At 31.8% G+C, this 15,388-nt stretch overlaps 1 protein-coding gene across 1 annotated transcript; it reads left to right on the top strand.

The window, feature by feature from the left end:
* The first annotated feature begins 2,552 nt into the window (after window positions 1-2,552).
* Window positions 2,553-15,145, top strand: LOC149411595 (uncharacterized). Its single transcript, XM_089646699.1, has 3 exons — window positions 2,553-3,075; window positions 5,727-5,845; window positions 14,930-15,145. Exons 1-3 carry the CDS (start codon window positions 2,616-2,618, stop codon window positions 15,143-15,145), a joined length of 795 nt encoding a protein of 264 aa, XP_089502825.1. The 5' UTR covers window positions 2,553-2,615.
* The last annotated feature ends 243 nt before the right edge of the window (window positions 15,146-15,388 follow it).

Raw genomic sequence — 15,388 nt, 5'->3', positions numbered from 1 at the left:
CTAAACAAGAATGCTCGATTTCAACACCTTAGAAACAGGCCGGAAAATATTTTGAAACAAACATTTTTTTAACATTATCTCTGGAACTGTACATAATCCAATTACATTTTAAGAGATTTACTTATATGATCCTACTAAGTATACTCGGTAGAGATCCCATGCACTCTTATACTCTAAAAACGAGGACTCCTGCCTGTCAGAACTCTCCAATCAACAGACCCACTCAACTGCTAACGATTCTGCATTGACCATCGACATTTTTAACGTCACTTACAGATAGTTGAGCAAAAATCTTTTTACGCATGCAACAAAATAGTAAAATTGTCTCCATGACCTTTTATTCTTACATATACCGAAAATACTTAATCTTCTCCGTAATATATCCGTGTTTAACCGTTGTATGGAGAACATGAATAAATAAATTCGAGAGATAAAAGCAAATCTGTTATACTTAAAATTGTAATTTTTTCGATAATTTTACACTTACAATACTATTGACCGGCAGTGCGACACGTTCTAGAGTTGACTTCATTCGTCTCGAGAATGCATTATTTGACTTGCACCTTTTTTAGACATTAATATTAGTGGGTAACCAATGTCATTATTTTTAATATCGGTACAGTCAGTCAAATGTAAGTTCATGGCAGTTCTCCAAATAATATATGAATTTTGTATTCATTTATTTTTATAAAAACAGCTCAAAGAAACTTATTTTATCAAGGACTTTTAGAAGATTTAAATATAATGCATAAGGTAAGTAGTATTTTTCCCAATTTTACAGGGGGCCGCAAAATCTTTTTCGAAATTGGTTTACCTCTGAATTAATCTGTGATAAAGGGCTCACTTTTACAAGTAATTTCTTAGACGACGCCGCTTTAAAAGTACTTTTCACATGGACTATTATTACTATTATAGACAAACCTATATTATACTAACATAAAGTCGCTCTCCGCGTCTGTCTTCTTAACAGATTTTGATAGGGTTTTCACCATAGTTTAGAGAATTTCTTCCGAGAGGTTTATATAAATATGTACGTTTAAGATGGTTTTCATTTCGGTGTCGACTAAGAACTAAACGTTAGTTACTTTCCACTAACAGTTCCCGGCATCGCAGTCCTACCATTAGATAATTAATTAAACCTTCTTAAATCTTCATATTTACTTGATTAACGCTAACATCGAAGGGTAAGAAAATAAAAGTTTACAAATCGATATTGTCAAAGCGATTGATTTTTAGTTATCGTGTTTTTAATGTGTAAATACTTGAATGTTCTTTTGTGGAAATATACATGGAGAAAAATGATCGTGTTAAAAAAAGTGATAGCATGCCAATTTCCTGATAAAATATTAATCAGTCTGAATATATAGAGAACACGTGTTCTTTTCCTCATAAAATTGATAACGGAACTTGACAATATCAGTTTTTGTGTGAACACGTGTTCCGCCCTCCTCAGAAAACTAATAGTTCGTTATGAACTCTGTAATTTTTTTCGTTAAATGCCTGCGTCCCATTTTTAACAGCATATCGAATAATTTAACCTAATTTTTGATAAATTAACAGTTCTTTATATCAATAAGTCTTCTCCGTGTAGTTTTCGTCGTATATATTATATTCATAGAAAGTAAAGAAAAGATGAGCAACGCCAGGTACACGTCAGTTGGTATAAAATAATTTTCGTATTTTTGAATACAGAATTTTAGACTTCTCAGACATAATTAAATCACATATTGCAGAAGGATTATTGCGTGATTATTTAAAAGATCTATGGATTTGAGTTTCATCTGTGTACGGAATTAATACCACCTCCGCAATTTCTTCAATTTCGCATTGTTCAAGAAATTAAACTAAATATTTATGCCAGGAATTAGTGAAGTGGATTTAATTAGATTTCACATTTTATCGTTTCGAAGAGTTAAATACCATATCAAACTAAGTCCTGGAATATTGCTATGTATTATTTGGAATTTAAAACAAGAAAGACTTCTTGGGATTATCCGACGCTCTTTATGAAACCTGCTTGAATGTGTATCGTGGTGTACACTGTGCGCCCTTTAGTTAAAATTTAGTCTTACAGAATTCATTCGGTGGTAGATATAATATAGTTTGCCAATATTTGGGCCGATATGGGGTAATTATTATTATAACAACTGTAAACGTTCGATTTTAGACATAGTAATTGAAAGAAATGAAATATTTGGTACTTTGGCGTACCGAGCGCTTTCAATTGGGCCGTTTGATTGCAGAAACAAGTACAAAAAGACTGCACCGCCTCTCTTTTATTGCAAATGACTTGGTAACAATGCCGCAGTACAAGAGCAGAGAGAGGAACTCCCGTTTATCTGCTCTAGGTATCTGTGGATGATTCTCAGATGAAATTAAAAATAAAATAAAAAGAAGTAAGTTGTACGTTTTTATGTTAACGGACCACGACTTTTCAGCCTACTTTATTTCGTTTTGCTCGATTATTGTCGTCTTTTAGCAAACTCATCTATTTGTTACGCTATATAAACCTAATAACCAAACAACCAAACGACCAGTTTGTGCATCGTTGTCAAAGAGACTACAGCTCTCATTAATATTTAAAGCAAGTGCGATCAATATTAAAAGTTTTAAGCATGTTTTCTCGAAGTGCTATTGTCGTGTTGTTAACGTTATCTTTCCAGTTTTTTCGCGGAAGCTTAGCAGAAGAAATAAATAAACTAAGCTCATTAGACAGTCATGAAGTGCTGGGTGACAGTTTGAACTTCGGGAGTTGTGAAGAGAATGATACTTCAATCTCCTGCCAGAGCATCAAGATAGCCAAAAACGTTCTCCAACAGCTGATAATAGCCAAGAAGAACAACGGGATAGGGGATTTGAAGATCGTTGATGGCGTGGAACTGGTGAAGACTAAGAACCTGGGTGATGGGGGAAGGCAGATGGGAGGAGAAGATAACTCGATGCTGGGGAATGCTTTGAGGTTCTTGCAAAGTCATGAATTCAGAGTTAGGCTTCCTGATCTGTTAGGCAGAGATAAGATGAAGAATGTCATCTCTGAGACGTTGTCTACTGTCGAGGAACAGTCAAAACTTGTCGGTAAGCTACAATGAGTGTCTTTACAATATGATCATTGAAACTTTTAGTTTATCTGTTACATATTCAATAGCATTATTATTAAAATTTTTAAAAAAATTCTAAAGACAGTGTCGAACTGTTTAAAAATAAAAAAAATTAGTAATATTATTTAATATATAAAAGAAAAACTTAGAATTAAAACAAAGTATTAAAGATTAATCCTTAATACGATTACATAAATTTGCTGAAAGATTTACTCTACAAAATCGAACAGTTATCGTATAAAAAAAGCATTTAAATGAGTTATGTTTGGGTTGTTTTTTTTTTTAATTTTTAAACAATAGAGAAAAAAATTAATAAAAGTAAACATAATACTCTGGAAATGTTTTAATCAATTAAAGCACGGTCAATGAAAATGAATTGAAATTTATTTCGTTAGGATATTTATTTGTAAAGTATGCATGACAATAATCATAATATGGTATTTACATATTTGTTAAGTATGCATGACAATTATTGTCATAATATGGTATTTATTTGTTAAGTATGCGTAACAATAATCATAATATGGCATTTATTTGTGAAATATGAATAATAATAATCATAAAATGGTATTTATTTCTAAAGTATGCATAACAATAATCATAAAATGATATTTTTAAAGCATGCATAACAATAATCATAAAATAGTTTTATTTTTCAACGTTTGCATAACAATAATCATAAAATAGTTTTATTTTTCAACGTTAGCATAACAATAATCATAATATGGAATTTATTTGTAACGTATGTATAACAATGAGCATTTCGAAGCAGGTTCATTGAAGTAAATGATTTGAGATTTTCACGAACAAAAGAAATATTGTGATTAATTTTTGGGTTAAGTTTACGGTGTACAGTTTCCTCCCTCTTTAGTTAATGTTTCGAACAGTGGTACAGTGTCCATCATCGGAAAAGATGTGAAAATTATGGTGAAGTTTATGTATGTAGAAGGGTTAAAGTTTTATTCAGAAGATTTAAGTAATCACCGTGTAACGTCACTACTAGGTAATCAACTACCTGTATTTTTACTTCCACTGATGAGAGAGTCCGCTAGAACTGTGTTGTGGGCGTGACCTTGTGCCCAAAGTCAGCTCATTTTTCCTTTCTTCGTGTGAAAATGAACAAAAAATTTTTTGCACACATGATCAATGTCATTGATCGGTGAATAACGATGATTAATAAAAAAGCTCCTAGTAGAAAATTCCCCACACATAGGAATTAATATAATTTAACTTTTTTTGCTACACGGAGAAAACTTACTGATTTGAAGAACTGTTAATTTATTAAAAATCTGCTTAAATTATTTGTTATTCGGTTAAAAACAGACTGCAAGCCTTTAACAAATGACAGAGTTCATAACAAAGTATTCGTTAAAAGCGAATGTTTTCTGAGGAGGGCGGAACACGTGTTCACACAAAAACTGATATTGAAAATAAAAAAAAACACGTGTTCTCGATATATTCCGACTGACTAATATTTTATCAGGAAATTGGCATGCTAAAAATCGATCGCTTTGACAATATTGATTTGTGACTTCTTTTCTTACCCTTCGATTTTAGCGTAACTCAAGTAAATACTAAGATTTAAAAAGGGTTAGTTAATTATCTTACGTTAGGACTGCAAAGCTGGAAACTGTTAGAGGAAAGTGATTTAAGCTTAGTTCTTAGTCGACACCTAAGTGAAAAATCATAACCATATTAAACGTACAATAAAAACGTAATTTTTTGCGCTCTATCGTAAAATTTATTAAATATGCTTTGGAAATAACCTAATGGTATTGAATGAATGCAAGGGACAATGTTTTTTCAGAATGTTTCAAATTTAATTTGTAGTGAATGCACGTGAATGCAAAGAAACTAACAATGCATAACAATTTGTGTGGATTTTTATCCTTATGTAGTGATTTTATACAGCAAACTGTATATTATATATACTCTCTGTATTCAAATAATTGTAAATTGATATTTATAAATTGATGGAATTGCACTAACACGAAATTTGGGAATCATTTCGGCGAGCAGGAGGCAAACCATGTGATCATTTTTTTGGCACCATGAGGGTGCGAGAATGCTTTGAATAATCTACGACATCAGTCGTAGGTTTATTGTTGAAGAGCGTTCATTAAAATATCCAGACTCTGTGCAGAAAATTAATGTTCGCTAAAGTGAGGCTCCGTTTTGCAGCCGAGTACGTTGTGCGATTTTTCTTGGCAGGATTGGAATGTTCATAAAAACCGTTAAAAATCCAAACCGCCTTGAAATCGGGTTGTGGAGCGAGGCTTAAAATTAGTGAGGAGGAAAAATTAAAACATTTTAAAAAAAGTCTGTAATTAAGTTTTTTACGCATCCAGCATTTGTGCGCAAAAGTATTTTGTGAGCTGATATTATAATGCCAGTTGTCTGCATAATGTCAGATTCATTTATTGAAAAATTACAGAAAGAGAGACGATCAAGCCCGTTTCACGCAATTTGGTTTGTTCCCATTTTCCTGTTGGGTTAGTCTATCAATTTGGTTGTATATGTTTCCCTTTCAAAATAATTATTCGTTGTATTTTTGGGGCCGTCATGATGCTTATATAATTGTATTAATGACAGCATTAAGAAAATTATAAATCATTACTTTGTTTTCAGAGACCGGAAGGAAGAAGGGAGGAAAGGGGGGTGGCGGTGGAGTGATGTTGATGGGTCTGATGATGGCCAAGATGATGGCTGCAGTTGGTTTCGGAGGTCTTGGGCTCTTGACCATGAAGGTAAGAAATTTTTTCTCAGAAAAGCCTCACCATACTTTTGATTTAAAAAAAAGTACCTCGATCAGTAGGAAACGGATAGTTTTATTCTTTGTTGTGCTTTGCCAAAGACGAAAAACAAAAAATAATACTTTTTTAAATAACTTAATGAGTAAAACCTCAAATTTTAATATATGATTATTAAAGACAATATTAGCGATTCCTAAACGAAAATTTTAAACCGAAAAATCACAAAAGGTACGGTCACATCTAGGACTCAAACCTAAGACCCTCGCCTTGCCGGGGCACTGCTCTACCAACTGAGCCAACGGGACCCTATCTCTTTTGGTCATATTTAACTGTATCATACTTCGAATAAGAACTACAAACATTGCCTTAATTTTTTCACCGCACATGTTTATTCAAGGGTCCTGGGTTCTAGTCCTACATGTGCCGTACCTTTTTCTGATTTTTGTGTTTAAAATTATCGTTAAAGAATCGCTAATATTGTCTTCAATAATTAAACAAATACTTTTTTTGTTTTATAGGAAGTTTATATTTTCCGCCAATCCAGGTTTAATGAAGCTTTTCATAACGTAGCTTAAAAGCTTTTTCGAATTTACCTAGTACGAAAAATTTATCCCAATAGTGAAAAATATACAATTTCGAACAAATGATCATGCACTTAAAGTTGAGTTTTCAGTGAAAAATAAAAAAAAAATCTTCGTTTATATTAATGCAAATTTGCAGGAATATTTTTCAATTCGTTAAGTGATATTTTAATGATGTTGACATGCACATTCTTATCTTTGAAAAGTATGATAATATTATTAACGCCAATTTATTTACAATGATTTTTTAAACAGTTATTATCAATTATCTTCTCAAAAACTCTATCACTAGGATTAAGGAATCACCTACGTATTTTCTCCCATGGGTTGGAATATCGTTAGAGAAACAAATAATTGACTTAACTAAGCTGATGCAACAAGTTATATTATACTTACATCCGATAATAATTTAGTTGTACCTACATTAATTTCTACGTAAAATATATTTAATCATCTAAATAACAGTTCATCCTCTTGTATTATCATTATGAACGAAAAACTCATTCATTTGTTCAATATTTTTCGGTTTATAAAATACTTGTTAGAGAAATATGTATGCAAAACTCATCAGAATTATTAATTTTCGATAAACACCAGTGTAGCTAACTTCAACCTTCAAATTGTTGTTACATTGCTGCATTTTAACGCATGTCGCAACCCATCACACTCCATCAATATTATAAAAAAATTATAAGAGCTAAAATATCACTGTGCTAAAAGACTCATAGTCTGAAAGAAGCCTTAGCAATTATGTATTTATAGTTTTTGAAAAACTATTGTATTCAGGAAAAAGCTTATTTATTGAAATAACAAATGAAGCTAAAACAAAAAAGCTGAAATTTTTTTTTAGCTTGTTATTAATTTTTGTACCAAGTTAGGAAAACCTAACTGAAATCATCGATACAGTATTATCCTTTACAATTTTCTATCATAATAGCAATATTTTAAATTCTTTAAATCGGTTATAATTGGCATTATGCCCTTGGCAAAATATGAAATCAACAATTTATTGCAAAAATCTTCTCTCTCAATTAGCGTTTTATAAAAGCAACTTTTTTAAGGGTTGATTTTTTTTAGAGATGAATAGCTTTTACCACCCCTAACCCACTGAAGCACCCACCAACCCGCCCGCACCGACTACCTGAAAATTGTTTTCAGTCTTAGATCCCGTCATCAAACTTTTCTATAGGCTGTTACGAGTAGGTGGCATATTAAATATTTTTTAAAGTAGTGTTTATGTAAAATATGAAACAATGAACGTATTGTTAATTTAAAATCGATCAGTTTTATTCCATTTACATAAATGCTTTTTTTCATTACATGTGCTTGCTATAAATTTAAAAGGTTTACAAGAATTAGCATTAAGAAACATAAATTGTGTTTACATATGTGTACGTTACACACGTGTACGCTTAAAATTGTGAAATAACAGAAATAATATTCAATAAAGGAAGCAAATTCCGTGAGCAATATAATAGGACATTAGTCCGTTAGACATTATTTAAGCATTAATTCCAAATGACGGTCTCGGTGGTCGAGGGGTAAGGCTCTCGACTAGCATTCCGAAGGTCGTGGGTTCAAATCCCGGTGTGCGGAAGTAAATTTTATTTGATGAATAATTTTTTTGGTTATTCTCTGGGAATTATTATTCTTGCCAACTCTTTATAAAATGATCGTCTTTTTCGAATTTTGATTTCTCAGAAATTTTGTGACGTTTTGATGAAAAAAGTATTTTTGTTCAACTTTTTTCATGTTTGAAATTAAAACATTTTACTTTTTAAATACTAAAGTTTATATATATAAAATGCAAAAATGTTATCGGTAATTTTATTTTGTTTCTAAAATGGTAAATTTTGTATACATTTCTTAAAAATGTAGAAATATACAGAACATTTAAAATACCTTGAAATTATTACTATTTCAAGATTATACAACCAATAAACAACTCTCTTTGACTGGATAAGCAATGTATATATCTTATACATCTTTTCTTTATATGTTAGTTTCTATTTTACGTTTTTATTAGTAGGGTTTTTACGTACATTGTTTCACGTTCAAAATTGTAACTGAAAAGTTTACAGCATAACATGCAAGCGATTAAGTAGATACCGACATTATTTTATTCGCAAATAATTCTTACATCCCTAAAATATCACGTTTTTCACGGGTGTGCGATCTATTATTACTTACAACTTCATCAAAATTACTATCTACCCTGATACACGAGAAACCGTTAAGGTGGAATGTAATACATTATTATCTACCCTGATACACGAGAAACCGTAAAGTGGAATATAATAAATTTTTATCTACCCTGATACACGAGGTACCGTTTTAGCTGAAATGTAATAAATTATTATGTTTAAAAAAACAACTCACTCGTGCTCAAAAATAACACCTCGTACTGTGTTTATTTTTTGCTTCATTTTTATAAATTACAATCTACTTGTCCCTCGGTCAAAAGCTTTTAGGTTTCATTGTGAGTTTTTTTGCGATAAAATGATTAGTTTCCACGTGTACATGGCGCTAATCGGATTTTCTTTCACGTGTTTTAATCACGTAATCACTTAGTTTAGATGTTGCACGTGTAAAAAGTGGTATTTAATAAGGCTTTTATAGCTAGAAAGGCGTTTGTTTCTAACGCCTGTCCTTTCAAGTGGACCATTAAAATGTTGGGCTAACTATTTATTAGTTTGCAGGGACTTGAGAAGAAAATTAACTGATTTATTGAAATAAGGTCAGATTCTCACTAACCATTTATTTTTATTTTGTTTGTGTGCCGGAAATAAACATAAAAATAAAATATACACCGACGTGTGTTATATTATATTACATATTCATTTTTTCAATTTCATAAACAGAGTAATTATGTACAGGTAATTTAATTTAATTTTTAATTTCATTAATATTACTTTATTTACGCCTTATTTAAAGGCTTTTAAATATGATAAGTAAAACTTATATGTTAATACAGTAAATATTTACCATACATAACTAAACTACCTCAGTAACAAACTTTTGTATTTGAAAAATGATAAATTAAAGATGTCCAATGACTGAAATTATTCCCTCCATAAGTATTCTGGGCAATGAGGAATACATATGGTAGTTAGTACTAAAATTTCTGCAATGAAATAAATTCCGACTACTAGTATTACGTAGTGGAATTTGAAAGCTTATGAATGCACGCAATTCTGGACTATCAAAAATATCATTTAAAATACTTTATATAGAAATACTAAGACAGTTAAAATCCTTCTGTCAGACAATTCTACGCAATATTCATTTAATTTGAAAGAGTGTTCTGGTTCAACGAAATTGCTGTAATACCCATTTAAAAAATTGGAAAACGTAACATTTTATTTTGTATTCTTTCAAAAGCTTGTAATATTGTAATATGGGTTCCCAATAGGAGAATGGTATGCAAGTTAACTTCTAACAAAGGCAAAATATAAAAGTTTTTTACATTTAGGAAGGGATTTTCCGAAGAATTTGAACTATTCATCAAATTTCAACTTTCATTTTCGGGTTCTGTAAAAATCTTATTCAAGTTCTGTTATATCCTATTCTGTTCAAGTATCATTATGGGCTAGTTGCTTGACAGATCTAAAATAAAAACAGAACTTGAAAAAATCTTTCACAAAACTTCAAATTAACTTTGAAATTTGAAGAATTGTTCAAATTCTCCGAAACAACCCGTCCTTAAGAGCAGCCGTAGAGCCTTTGAATGCAGCGGAATTCGACGAGCTTACGAGTTCTGGAGTTTTGGAGTTCTGTTGGTTTTAGGAAGATTCTGTGGACACTGATAGTACATAGATGTACATCTTATATGTAAGCACCGTTAATGCTAGAAATTTTCCCAATACAATTCTTTTACAGTAACCACACCGTATTATTTAATATATTTAACACGGGGATGATAATTTTCATTATTTAACGTATTTTTTCACGAGATTAATTGCCACAAGAAGCGAAATATATGCAACGACTATCGCGTCAAAAATTCAAACATAAAACAAATGATTCTGGCGTCGCTCTTCTTTTTTAAAGTGTTCTTTCTTCCAAGGCAAGACTTTAAGAAAGGAACAATAAGCAAGGGAAAAGGCAATATGAGTATTAACTGGGATTTGAAATAGTAATCAAAATGTTTAAAAATTAAAAAAAATGTGATTTTAATAATTTAGCCCCCGTGTCCAGAAACCTTACTCACTTAGAATAGAAAAAAAATAGTGCAACTCTACAATATTATTATCATGTAATATAATAGCTTTAACTTAACTTGAGATATTAATGCAGTACAATTATTATGTAGTTATTTTCTAATTGTTTGGCTAAACTTTATTTGCATTTCATCATGCAAGGATTTTCTTAGCCATCCGTTAAAAAGTGCAGAGAAAATAATGGGTTTTGAAAATAACTGTTGAATTTCTTTTCTCCATTCTAATAAATTCTACGTCATCGAGTGATTTGAAGAGAAATTGCAAGCTTGATTAAAAATATTAAGTAGAAAATTGAATATTTGCTTCTGAACTGTAAGAACGCAATGAGTATCTTGGAATTCAGACTAGTGCTTAAATTGTGAAAGCTGATAACGAAATTTAATTAGTAAAACCTCAAATTGTAATATTTAATCAATGAAAAGACTCTCAAGACTCTAAAAAAAATAGAAAAAGATTCTGTCACATCGTCGTGGAAGATCGCATCTAGGAATAAATGCGACCGAATCTATTTCTAATTTTTCTGTGTCAAATTTTCGTTTAAGAGTCGCTTATATTGTCTTCGTTGATTAAATATAACAATTTGAGGTTTTACTCATTACGTTATGCAAAAATAAAAATCTTGATTCGCGCCATTGATAAAAGCACTTTGGTGTTTTGACTTTTTAATATAGTGGCATACAGAGCTAGGGGACAAATAGGCTCCTTTCTCTTTCATCGTGAGGATAAAATTGTGAGTTGGCTCCTTTATTTTGATCAGTAAAATTATTCCTGTCTTTTATGGTAGTAATTTCTTGATAGTTTCAGCTCCCTCTATGTAAGAATTATCGAACTAAACACTTGAAATGTATTATATATTGAGTTCTTATTTCATTAGCGCTCTTCTCGACAGGTGGCAGTAATTGCTCATAGACGTTATAAGCTAATACATTACAATATTGCCACTACTTGACGTCAGTGCTGAGGATTTCAAAGAGAATTCAGAAAGTGACATTGATATTGCTTATAGCGGGTTCGGACTATTCCGTCTTAGATTTTTTTGAACGTCAAGTTTTATGACTGAAAACTTGATCAACTTTGTTGAAAGACGGTTCAGACTTGTCAAAGTGACTTCAAATGTCAAGATGATCGACTCATAATGGAACGGAATATATAAAACTTCGTTACTTTTCGAGATATTGACACTTCTGCGAATTTAAGGAAAAACGACAAATTAGATTAGTTTTTCGAGTGCCACAACTACAAAAATTCACATTCTAAGATCCTAATTTTTATTAAACAATCCTGAATAGCCGTGCTATTGATCACAGTCCAAAATAGAATCAACAGTGCTTTAATTAATGTAAATAACAAGTAATCATAATTGATGCATAAGCTGAAGTATTTAATAAAATCTGTTTTTTTTACTCGTACATCCATTTCAAGGGTTATATTATTATTATAATTAGTATTTGTATAAAGAAAGACAAACATTCCCGGGTTACGAATAACCCGGCAATATATAAAAATCTCCAATTCAGCCACCGACCGGTTATATAAAGTTAATGTGAAAATTATATATTGAATTTTAACTCTTAATTTTTTTAAATAATGTTATAACTGTTGTTTTCAATTTAATTTATAATCGTTATGAAAAAGTCCAATAGGGCGTTACTAAATAAATAATAAACGCGATGATCAATGTCACCCCGATTCAATAGACGTCCCATATTACCATATACAATATTTGCCTATTGTAAGGAAAAAATTGTAAGAAAATATTATAGACTTTTTTCGAGGTCTTATTTCTTACATATATATGTTAGTGGTATAATCGGGGTGAGTATAATATTTTATTTATTCATCAAAACGGAAGCATGTTGTTTTACTTGACATTCAAGTTTGGTAACAAAGTCGACCTAATTTATTTAACTATTAAATACATGCCTAACGGATTTTTTGTAACAAATTCAAATTCAGTGTTCCAGATTTAAAATGTATCTGTTTCTCGTACGCATTCTTTCATGGATTAAAAACATTGTTTTTGTTTCAACATGATTGGGTCAAAGAATTGATTTTGTTTATTGATTTTGAGATACCTACGGGGAAAGGTAATGTTGACGGAAAAAACATATTTACAGTGAAGCAACATGTGATATAATAATTTTTATTCCAGGATGTGGGAAGGTTAGTGCAATCCCAAATATCCCATACATACATATTTTTTCTAAAATAGATTTGTGAAAAATGCAAAAATAGATGAAGAAAAATAAATTAGCAATTAAGGACAACAATGATAATGATCTAAACAATCTGGTAAAGTAATATTGCGTACATAGGACAGAAAAGCTGATTGATAAGTGTTGGTGACGTCTCATGTTCAGTTGCGGTTTTTACTAACAAAAATTAGTGATGCGCTATACATATTGTCAGTCTGAAGCAGGCCTGACTGAATGCCTGGCAGGTATTGCAGAGGTGCGCTCTAGAAATAGTTCCATTTTTTACGAAGTTCTTTCAAATCTCCTTGAAATGTGTCTCTGGAAACTCTTGGTGAAAAAAAGCGGTCATTCATCCTATTTCAAAAAAAGGTGGCCGCTCCAACCCGGGAAACTACCGCCACATTCTCACTGATCAATTCTATCCGAGGTGATGGAACGTGTGATCAACAAAAAACTACTTATTTATCTCGAAAAAAACAAAATTATCAACTACCGTCAATAAGGATTCTCGCATAACCACTCGGGGGGTGATCTTCTCGCGTGTGTAATGCATATTTGGGGGCGGTGCCTGGAACGTCACGGTGAGACCCAAACGGTTGCACTGGACATTTTCAAGGCCTTTGACCGGGTTTGGCACCGTGGATTTCAACAAACTGCCTTTTTACGTACTTCCTAAACTCTTGTGTACGTGGATTGCCGAGTTTCTGAGGGAAAGGTCGATTCAGATGGTTGCTGATGACTTAACATCTTCCTCACATTCAATAAATGCTAGCATCCCACAGGGATCGGTTCTGTCTCCGACTTTTTTTTGTTGCATCAATCAATTACCTTTTGCCGTGTGCACCAATGCATTGTAACGAGGATGACAGAACAAGTAATGATAGCGTTTTGTTTGGAAAGCCCCCAAAAGATACGCAAATCTTTAAATCAAAGTATGGAAGTTTTCTTCGAGAGGGCTTTCTCTTGGGTTAAGAATAACCTAGTCGAATTTAAAGTTTCAAAGACCCCATCATGTTTAATTACGTCAAAAGGGATCGAAATGGTAATCTAGTATCTTTCAACGAAAGCAATCTTCCCAACATGCCTTCCAATTACATGCTTGGTGTAACTCTAAATGGACAACTGAGGGCCAGCTTCTGGGAGGCTGTCAAGTTAGTCTCTTAGAAGCTGGGCGTACTGTACAGGGCCCGCTAATACTTAAAGTGTACAGAACTAAAACTTAGGAAAAATTGAAACTGTGACCGAAATTTAGGAAGTGCGTAGCTCCAAAACTCCTTAGCGCTAACCGCCAATGCTTATTTTTATACAAAAAAGAAATGGTAGGGATTTCATTGAAAGTGTTTGCAAATGACAAAAAAGTGAATCTTCGTAATAAAATCAATTGGAAATTTGGCTTCCTAAAATCAAATCTCATTTTTTAACTCATCCCCTGTACTCCATTATTGAAAAAAACATCGTCGTATGGAACTTGGTCTCGTAAATTGAAGTATTGCACCCTATTAAGTTAAAAATCCTGTTTTAACTCGACCGTTTTGCATTTTGTCTGTAAATTTGTTTGTCCGCTCCGTTTCCATTTCAAGATGGTCCAGTAAAGATTCTTTTTTCCAAGATAAAATGGTCGTGTTTTTTTGGACTTACTTGTACGCATTTTTTTTTCAATATTATGGTACCTAGCTGCCTGAAGGAAGTTAATATTAATTATTAATATTCGAATTGACTTTTCTTTGGACAATAGTATAATTCCCCATTATAAATTTTTTTTAAACATAAAATATGTGGTTTGCATTAAGTAGGTGGTTTTTTAAGTACCTACCTACTTACAAATCTTTTGATTTCATTGACGTTTTGATTTATTAAGAGAGGAAATTAGAAACATTGTACATTTTTGAACGCGAGTTCTACTGTTCGCAGAACTACTGGTTTGAATGAATCCATTGTCATACTCAAATCTTTACGGTAAAATGTTTAAATGCTTTTGAGTATATAAGAATCAATTTTATTAAAAAATAGAACTATGTTGTTAGATCTGAGAACCATAATAAAAATACCTATAATTATAAATTTATTTTATTTTATTCTCAGGCTCTGATGGTGTCCGCTCTTGCCCTCATGCTATCAGCCATCATCGGAGTCAAGAAGCTGGCGTCCTCAGGAGGTGACCACGAAGAAGGCCACCAAGTCCACTACGTTCAGGGACACTCCGACCACCACAGGAGACGAAGGTCCTACGAACTTTCGGGAGAGGAACAACCCCCCTTCCCCTACAGAGGCTGGGGCGAGTACGTCATATCTTACTAGAAGAATACAATACTATAGTTGATTATGAATAATTTATTTATTTAATAACACTTATTTATTCATTTAAAACCAAAATATTTTCCATTTTTGTTTTCTTGATCTCGTGTTGTTTTTTTTTATGTTTGAATTTTGTACTTAATTTTTGTATTTATTAAATGATTTAAAATAAACATTATTTTTTTCTTATAATATTGAATATTCTGTAGCATGGAATTGACACAATTATAATTAATGATGAGATTT

This window comes from Hesperophylax consimilis, chromosome 25 (assembly GCF_061612785.1).
Source record: "Hesperophylax consimilis isolate HC1 chromosome 25, BYU_Hcon_1.0, whole genome shotgun sequence".
Classification (NCBI taxonomy): domain Eukaryota; kingdom Metazoa; phylum Arthropoda; class Insecta; order Trichoptera; family Limnephilidae; genus Hesperophylax; species Hesperophylax consimilis.
Note: the sequence above shows the minus strand (reverse complement) of the source record. Positions and strands in the feature narration are given on the sequence as shown.